The 9,601-nt window shown below is 41.0% G+C and overlaps 1 protein-coding gene across 1 annotated transcript in view; it reads left to right on the forward strand.

Annotated features, from left to right (window-relative positions):
* Positions 1–9,042, forward strand: part of LOC145537670 (amelogenin, Y isoform) — a 36,657-nt gene extending 27,615 nt beyond the window's left edge. The window contains exon 7 of the mRNA XM_081568522.1: positions 8,809–9,042. Within this exon, the coding sequence (XP_081424648.1) occupies positions 8,809–9,042 (234 nt within the window). The remainder of the gene's footprint in view (positions 1–8,808) is intronic.
* Positions 9,043–9,601: the final 559 nt, after the last annotated feature.

Consider the following 9,601-nt stretch of genomic DNA (forward strand, 5'->3'; position numbering starts at 1 on the left):
AGGGTTATCTTTGCCAATTGACTAAATACCATATATATGTGTTAGTATACTGTATTGGTGTTTTTCTTTCTGGCTTACTTCACTGTGTAAAATAGGCTCCAGTTTCATTTACCTCATTAGAACTGATTCGAATGTATTCTTTTTAATGGCTGAGTAATATTCCATTGTGTGTATGTACCACAGCTTCCTTACCCATTCGTCTGCTGATGAGCATCTAGGCTGCTTCCATGTCCTGGCTATTATAAACAGTGCTGCAATGAACATTGGGGTACACGTGTCTCTTTCAAGTCTGGTTTCCTCGGTGTGTATGCCCAGCAGTGGGATTGCTGGGTCATATGGCAGTTCTATTTCTAGTTTTTTGAGGAATCTCCACACTGTTTTCCATAGTGGCTGTATTAATTTGCATTCCCACCAACAGTGTAAGAGGGTTCCCTTTTCTCCACACCCTCTCCAGCATTTATTGCTTGTAGTCTTTTGGATAGCAGCCATTCTGACGGGCATGAAATGGTACCTTATTGTGGTTTGGATTTGCATTTCTCTGATAATGAGTGATGTTGAGCATCTTTTCATGTGTTTGTTAGCCATCTGTATGTCTTCTTTGGAGAAGTGTCTGTTTAGCTCTTTGGCTCACTTTTTGATTGGATCATTTATTTTTCTGGAATTGAGCTGCAAGAGTCGCTTGTATATTTTTGAGATTAATTGTTTGTCCATTGTTTCATTTGCTATTATTTTCTCCCATTCCGAGGACTGTCTTTCCACCTTGCTTATAGTTTCCTTTGTTGTGCAAAAGCTTTTAAGTTTAATTTGGTCCCATTTGTTTATTTTTGCTTTTATTTAAAATATTCTGGGAGGTGGATCATAGAGGATCCTGCTGTGGTTTATGTCAGAGAGTGTTTTGCCTATGTTTTCCTCTAGGAGATTAATAGTTCCTGGTCTTACGTTTAGATCTTTAATCCATTTTGAGTTTATTTTTGTGTATGGTGTTAGAAAGTGTTCTAGTTTCATTCTTTTACAGGTGGTTGACCAGTTTTCCCAGCAGCACTTGTTAAAGAGATTGTCTTTTCTCCATTGTATATTCTTGCCTCCTTTGTCAAAGATAAGGTGTCCATAGGTGCATGGATTTATGTCTGGGCTTTCTATTTTGTTCCATTGATCTATGTTTCTGTCCTTGTCCCAGTACCATACTGTCTTGATGACTGTGGCTTTGTAGTAGAGCCTGAAGTCAGGCAGGTTGATTCCTCCAGTTCCATTCTTCTTTCTCAAGATTGCTTTGGCTATTTGATCTTTTTTGTATTTCCATACAAATTGTGAAATTATTTGTTCTAGTTCTCTGAAGAATACCATTGGAAGCTTGATAGGGGTTGCATTGAATCTATAGATTGCTTTGGGTAATATACTCATTTTCACTATATTGATTCTTCCGATCCATGAACACGGTATATTTCTCCATCTATTTGTGTCCTCTTTTATTTCTTTCACCAGTGTTTTATAGTTTTCTATATATAGGTCTTTTGTTTCTTTAGGTAGATATATTTCTAAATATTTTATTCTTTTCGTTGCTATAGTGAATGGAATTGTTTCCTTAATTTTTCTTTCTGTTTTCTCGTTGTTGGTGTATAGGAATGCAAGGGATTTCTGTGTGTTAATTTTATATCCTGCAAATTTACTGTAGGCATTGATTAGCTCTAGTAATTTTCTGGTAGAATCTTTAGGGTTTTCTATGTAGAGGATCATGTCATCTGCAAACAGTGAGAGTTTTACTTCTTCTTTTCCAATCTGGATTCCTTTTATTTCTTTTTCTGCTCTGACTGCTGTGGCCAAAACTTCCAAAACTATGTTGAATAGTAGTGGTGAGAGTGGGCACCCTTGTCTTGTTCTTGATTTTAGGAGAAATGCTTTCAGTTTTTCCCCATTTAGGATAATGTTTGCTGCGGGTTTGTCATATATAGCTTTTATTATATTGAGGTATGTTCCTTCTATTCCTGATTTTGGAGGATTTTTTTTTTATCATAAATGGATGTTGAATTTTGTCAAAGGCTTTCTCTGCATCTATTCAAATAATCATATGCTTTTTATTTTTAAATTTGTTTATGTGGTGTATTACATTGATTGATTTGCAGATATTGAAGAATCCTTGCATCCCTGGGATAAAGCCCACTTAGTCATGATGTATGATCTTTTTAATATGTTGTTGGATTCTGTTTGCTAGGATTTTGTTAAGAATTTTTGCATCTATGTACTTCAGTGATATTGGCCTGTAGTTTTCTCTTTTTTTGGTAGCATCTTTGTCAGGTTTTGGTATTAGGTGATGGTGGCCTCATAGAATGAGTTTGGAAGTTTACCTTCCTCTGCAATTTTCTGGAAGAGTTTGAGTAGGATAGGTATTAGCTCTTCTCTAAATTTTTGGTAGAATTCAGCTGTGAAGCCGTCTGGTCCTGGGCTTTTTTTTATGCTGGTAGATTTCTGATTACAGTTTCAATTTCTGTGCTTGTGATGGGTCTGTTGACATTTTCTATTTCTTCCTGGTTCAGTTTTGGGAAGTTGTACTTTTCTAAGAATTTATCCATTTCTTCCAAGTTGTCCATTTTATTTGCATATAGTTGCTGATAATAGTCTCTTATGATCCTTTGTATTTCTGTGTTGTCTGTTGTGATCTCTCCGTTTTCATTTCTAATTTTGTCGTTTGGTTCTTCTCCCTTTGCTTCTTCATGAGTCTGGCTAATGGCTTGTCAATTTTATTTCTCTTCTCAAAGAACCAGCTTTTGGCTTTGTTGATTTTTGTGATGGTATCTTTTGTTTCTTTTGCATTTATTTCTGCCCTCATTTTTAAGATTTCTTTGCTTCTGCTAACTCTGGGGTTCTTCATTTCTTCCTTTTCTAGTTGCTTTAGGTGTAGAGTTAGGTTATTTATTTGGCTTTTTTCTTGTTTCTTGAGGTAAGCCTGTATTGCTATGAATATTGCTTCCCCTTAGCACTACTTTTACAGTGTCCCATAGGTTTTGGGTTGTTGTGTTTTCATTTTCGTTCCTTTCTATGCATATTTTGATTTCTTCTGTGATTTGTTGGTTATTCAGCAGTGTGTTGTTCAACCTCCGTATGTTCGAGTTTTTAATAGTTTTTCTCCAGTAATTGACATCTAATATTACTACATTGTAGTCAAAAAAGATGCTTGGAATGATTTTAATTTTTTTGAATTTACCAAGCCTAGATTTATGGCCCAGTATGTGATCTATTCTGGAGAAGGTTCCGTGTGCGCTGGAGAAAAAGGTGAAATTCATTGTTTTGGGGTGAAATGTCCCATAGATATCAATTAGGTTTAACTGGCCTATTGTATCATTTGAAGTTTGTTTCCTTGGTGATTTTCTGTTTAGTTGATCTGTCCATAGATGTGAGTTAGGTATTAGAGTCTCCCACTATTATTGTGTTATTGTTAATTTCCTGTTTCATATTTGTTAGCATTTGCCTTACATATTGTCTTATATATTTATAATCGTTAGATCTTCTTCTTGGATTGATCCTTTGATCATTAGGTAGTGTCCATCTTTGTCACTTTTCACTGCCTTTGTTTTAAAGTCTATTTTATCTGATATGAGTTTTGCGACTCCTGCTTTCTTTTGGTCTCTGTTTGCATGAAATAGCTTTTTCCAGCCCTTCACTTTCAGTCTGTATGTGTCCCTTGTTTTGAGGTGGTCTCTTGTAGACAACATATATAGGGGTCTTGTTTTGGTATCCATTCAGCCAGTCTGTCTTTTGGGTGGGGCATTCAACCCATTTACATTTAAGGTAATTATTGATAAGTATGATCACGTTGTCATTTATTGTTTTGGGTTCGAGATTATACACCATTTCTGTGTTTCCTGTCTCGAGAAGATTCTTTAGCATTTGTTGGAGAGCTGGTTTGGTGGTGTTGAATTCTCTGAGCTTTTGCTTGTCTGTAAAGCTTTTGATTTCTCCTTCATATTTGAATGAGATCCTTGAAAGATACAGTAATCTGGCCTGTAGGTTATTTTCTTTCATCACTTTAAGTATGTCCTGCCATTCCCTTCTGGCCTGAAGAGTTTCTATTGAAAGATCAGCTGTTATCCTTATGAGAATCCCCTTGTGTGTTATTTGTTGTTTTTCTCTTGCTGCTTTTAATATTTGTTCTTTGTGTTTGATATTTGCTAAGTTGATTACTATGTGTCTTGGGGTGTTTTGTCTTGGGTTTTTCCTGTTTGGGACTCTCTGGATTTCTTGGACTTGGGTGATTATTTCCTTCCCTACTTTAGGGAAGTTTTCAACTATTATCTCCTCAAGTATTTTCTCATGGTCTTTCTTTCTGTCTTCTTCTTCTGGGACTCCTATTATTTGTATGTTGGTGCTTTTAACATTGTCCCAGAGGTCTCTGAGGTTGTCCTCATTTTTTAAAATTCTTTTTCCTTTTTGTTTCATTTATTTCTATCATTCTATCTTCTATCTCACTTATCCTATCTTCTGCCTCCATTATTCTACTATTGGTTCCCTCCAGAGTGTTTTTGGTCTCATTTATTGCATTATTCATTATATAATTAGTCTTTTTTATTTGTTCTAAGTCCTTGTTAAACCTTTCTGGCATCTTCTTGATCCTTGGCTCCAGGTTATTTATCTGTAACTCCAATTCGTTTTTCAAGATTTTGGATCATTTTCACTATCATTATTCAGAATTCTTTTTTTTTTTTATAAATTTATTTATTTTAGTTGGGGGCTAATTACTTTACAATATTGTAATAGTTTTTGCCATACATTGACATGAATCAGCCATGGGTTTACATGTGTTCCCCTTCCTGGACCCCCCACCCACCTCCCTCCCCATCCCATCCTTCTGGATCATCCCATTGCCCCGGCCCTGAGCCCTATTCAGAATTCTTTATCAGGTAGATTCCCTATCTCTTTCTCTTTTGTTTCATTTGGAGGTCATTTATCCTGTTCCTTTGCCTGCTGGGTATTTCTCTGCCTTTTCATCTTGTTTATATTGCTGTGTTTGGAGTGGCCTGTTTTCTGCCAGTTTGTGGTTCCTCCCCATTGTGGAGGTTCCTCACTGTGGGTGGGGTTAGATGGGTGGCTTGTCAAGGTTTCCTGGTTGAGGAAGCTTGTGTCAGTGTTCTGGTGGGTGGAGCTTGACTTCTTCTCTCTGGAGTGCAATGAAGTGTCCAGTAGTGAGTTTTGAGGTGTCAGTGGGTTTGGTGTGACTTTTAGCAGCCTGTATGTTGAAGGTCAGGACTATGTTCTTGTGTTGCTGGAGAATTTGCATGGTATATCTTACTCTGGGACTTGTTGGCCCTTGGGTGGTGCTTGGTTTCAGTGTAGGTATGGAGGCATTTGATGAGCTTCTCTTGTTTAATGCTTCCTGGATTCAGGAGTTCTCTGGTGTTCTCAAGATTTGGACTTAAGTCTCCTGTCTGGTTTTCAGTCTTATTCTTACAGTAACCTCAAGATTTCTCCATCTATACAGCACCAATGATAAAACCTCTAGGTTAATGATGAAAGGTTTCTCTGCAGTGAGGGACACCCAGAGAGGTTCAAAGAGTTACATGGAAAAGAGAAGATGGAGGAGGGAGATAGAGGTGGCCAGGAGGAGAAGAGGGGACTAAAAAGGGGAGAGAGCAAGCTAGCCAGTAATCACTTCCCTGTGTGCTCTCCACCGTCTGGATCTCTCAGCGGTGTTCATGGAGTTACACAGGGAAGAGAAGAGTGAGGAAGGAGACAGAGGTGGCCTGGAGGAGGAAAGAGGGACTCAAAAGAAGAGAGACAGATCCAGCTAGTAATCAGTTCTCTAAGTGTTCTCCACAGCCTACAACACACAAAGAGATTCACAGAGTTGGGTAGAGAAGAAAAGGGGGAGTGGGGAGATGGAGACGACTTGGTGGAGAAAAAGGAGAGCTAAAAGGGGGAGAGAGCAATCAAGTGATTGATCTCATTCCCAAGTAAAAATGGGTGCATGAAGATTGGGTTCTTGAAGATATAAAGTTGATAACAAATACTAAGAAGCAAAGAGTAAAACTCTAGAGTAGAAGTTAGGTTCTGAAAAATATCATATTAAAAAAGGAGAAAGAAAAGAAGAAAAAAACAGAAAAAAACCCACACCAAAGTCACAAAAATTATAAAATATATATATATGAAGTTTACTTTAAAAATAATGTCATCAAGAAAAATAAATTAAAAAAATAGGGTCTTTTTTTTTTTTTGCAAGGTTATAAAATTGAAAATTGAAGGAGTAATAGGGGACTTAAAAAGAAAAATAAAATAAGAAAATAAAATAAAATTTTAAAAATTTAACAAAAAAATAATTAAAGAAAGTTTTAAAAATTAAAAAAATGAAACTAGTAAAAATATAACTCGGACTTTCTCTGGAGCTGTTATGAACTGTGTGGGGTCGGCTCATTTTTAGATAGTTCCTTGGTCCAGCTTGTACTTCTCAAGGTCTCTTGACCCCTTCCTATGTAGTCGGTGCTAATTACAGGGTTTTAACCTGTTGCATCTGTCACTTCCAAAGCGATTCCTTCTGTTTCTTTTAGCTTCTTCTGTTTGCTGGTTTCTTCAGTGTCTAATTTCCATCCTGACGCAAGGGGGTTGGTGGTGGTCACTTTTTTTTTTTTTTAGTCTTACTTGTTCAGTCGTGCTGTGGGGAGGGAGGAACACTGCAAACAAATCTCACTGGTGTGTGCTCACAATGATTCAGCCACACTGGGTTTGCCCCACTCACAGTGTGTGTGCTTTCCCAGTCTACACTGCTCAGGCTCTAGGTTGCACTGGCGGGAACTGTCTGAAGTGGCCCCTGGGGTTGCCTGTACTTCCCAGGTCTAAGCCTCTCAGGTTCTGGTTCCCGGGTACTTCACAAAGGCGCAGACTTGATTGAGCCTGGGTTTTGTGCCCTTCCCAGGTCCAAGCAGTGCTGGTGACCAGGTTTTTGGCTAGCACGGTCGGGGGCTTCACCTCTTTCCCTTCCCCTGACCCAGTCGCTCGGTTTTCTGGATGTACAACGGGCGCAGCTTCCCAAGTGTGCCATGCTCTCCCCTGGGGAGCTGATCTCTGGCTGCTACCCTCTCAGCGGGTGTCGACTCTTCAGAGTTCCAAGCAGTCCTGGTTAGCAGCGAGATCTGTTTGCAGTTTGCTATAGAATGCCTCTCTGGGGCTGCAATTCCACCCTTCTGGCTTTGTTGCCCTCCCCTTCCTGTCTCCTGCTAGGGATGGGCCGGTCTGCGGCTGGTTTACTCTGCTCAGTCCTTTGTTCTGTGAGCCAGCCTGGCTGCGTCTTGGGTTAGGGCTTTTGGCGGGAAAGCTATCCCACGGTCTATGTTGCTGTCTCAATCTAGTTCCCTCAGATTGCCCGCAGGGCATTCAGGCTCAGTCTTAACCCAAAGCAATGCAGCCTGTCCCTCCCTGCCCGGTCTCCACTTGCTAGTTGGGGAAGCGTGCATCTGGGCTGCGCACCCGTGCCCCCCTGGGCTGCGTGCCCATGCCCGCTGGGAATTGCTGCTAGGTATGTAAACCACAGGGCTTAAATAATTTATTTATTTTTCCTCCCAGTTATTTTGCCCTTTGTGATTCCAAGGCTCGTCACCGACCCGCCGGAGAGAGTGTTTCCTGGTGTTCGGAAACTTCTCTCTTTTTAAAGACTCCCTTCCTGGGACGAATCTCCATTCCTACCTCTTTTGTCTCTCTTTTTATCTTTTATATTTTGTCCTACCTCCTTTCAAAGACTATGGTCTGCCTTTCTGTGTGTCTGATGTCCTCTGCCAGCATTCACAAGTTGTTTTGTGGAATTTGCTCAGCGTCTAAATGTTCTTTTGGTGAATTTGTGGGAGAGAAAGTCGTCTCCCCGTCCTATTCCTCTGCCATCTTAGGACCACCTCCCAGACCCAACTGATTTTAATTGGTTTATATTATGCCCTTGTGCTATATCATTCTTTCAAAAGTTGTGTTCTGCCCCCTTCCCTCCTGTTCCATGCTCCTTTCCTGAGCCCCATCCGGGCCCACAATGTCGCCTCTACAATCTTCTGGAGAGACAACCAGAAAATAGCTGGTCTTTGGGAGGGAAATACTGTATAGCATCCAATCCCTCTAGATATTCAGGTCTTCATCTTCCATGTTTCCTACAACATGTACAACATCAGCATCTCTCAGTGAACCCGCTAGGGTGGGCGACAGGCACACAATACATGGTAGAAGTCCATCAGTTGGCATCCCTCCAAAGGCAATTGGGCTTCCAGGGATAATGTTTGCCACTTTGAGAGTTAGCCCTGAAGGCTGTTTGGGCCCAAACCCTAACCACCCTTTTCCTAAAGTTACAAACATACCCTTGGATCAAATCTCCACTCCACTTTTATGGAACATCTGGTCTGTTGCCTCTTAACAAATTTGTTCTTAAACCAATTGCTAACTCCTACAATCAGGACTCTGCCCCCTTGTAGGCAACATTGCTCCACCCAGCCTATTATTAAAATACCTTAATGTCCCTAACAGGGCCAGATAACCCACTCCTTTGTCACTACTTCTCTAATTACCTAAAGTGGGTCTATGACAACGAAATGCTTACCAGAGGAGACACCCTAACCTGCTCTTAAGGAAGACTAGCAGAAGAAATCAGTGACTTACAATCCCTTGGAGTAAGAAGATAAGGCTTATGACTGTTACACTGTTTCCCAGTCTCAGGGCACAGGCTTGGATTGCTTTACATCATGGTATCTATTCCCAACCACAATGGACAAATTGGCAATGAGTTAAAATTACAACCCCTTAATCCTACCAAGCACTGGTCATGCTGGAGATCTTGGGGATGCCCAATTGCAGTCCGGGGGTTCCAAGAGGCCAACCTGCCTTGACTTGCCTAGGGATCTTGTCCTCGAAAGGTTGTCACACCACAACTTGCTTGGGGACCCGCCAGTCCAGGGTTCCAAGGCGATCGTCAAGCCTCGATCTGCCCAGGGACCCAATTCTCAGGAGGCCGTCATGCCTCGACCTGCCCAGGGATTTGATCTCCAGGAATCTGTCACGCCTCAGCCTGCCCGAGGATCTGCACCCTGACCCGGGGATGCCTGGCTCTCAGGTTGCAACAGTACTGGGTAGGATAAGCTTCAGAAAGACTCACCCCCAAGAAAGCCCACCCATGGAAATAGAAGGAAGCCTATTACTTGTGGGACTGTGCCCAGTCTCAGCAATAACTCAGGACCCCAATGGGAACCCCATTGCCTTCTGGAAAGGTTAAAAGATGCCCTCCAAAAGTTTACCAATCTGGACTTAGACTCTTACGAGGGACAGGTGATTTTAAAGGACAAATTCCTGTCCCAATGTGCATCAGATATCAGAATTAAGTTACAACAGCTACAGCAGCAGGACTCTGCTTCCTCTTTAGATAAGATGGTCCAGATAGTCACCAATATCTTTTATAACAGAGATCAGGAGAAGGAGGCCAAGGCCCAGGAGAGGGAGATAAGGAAAGAGACCAGGCATGTGCAGATGCTGGCCGCCCTCCAGGGAAGACCTATGGCAAACACCGAGTCCTTGAAGGACAAAGCACGAGGCAAATGCCTAATCTGTAGATAGGCGGGGCATTGGGCCAAAGAGTGTTCAAATTGTGACAGGT

The sequence above is a fragment of the Giraffa tippelskirchi genome, chromosome Y, assembly GCF_054371585.1.
Source record: "Giraffa tippelskirchi isolate mGirTip1 chromosome Y, T2T-mGirTip1v1.2.pri, whole genome shotgun sequence".
Taxonomy (NCBI): Eukaryota; Metazoa; Chordata; class Mammalia; order Artiodactyla; family Giraffidae; genus Giraffa; species Giraffa tippelskirchi.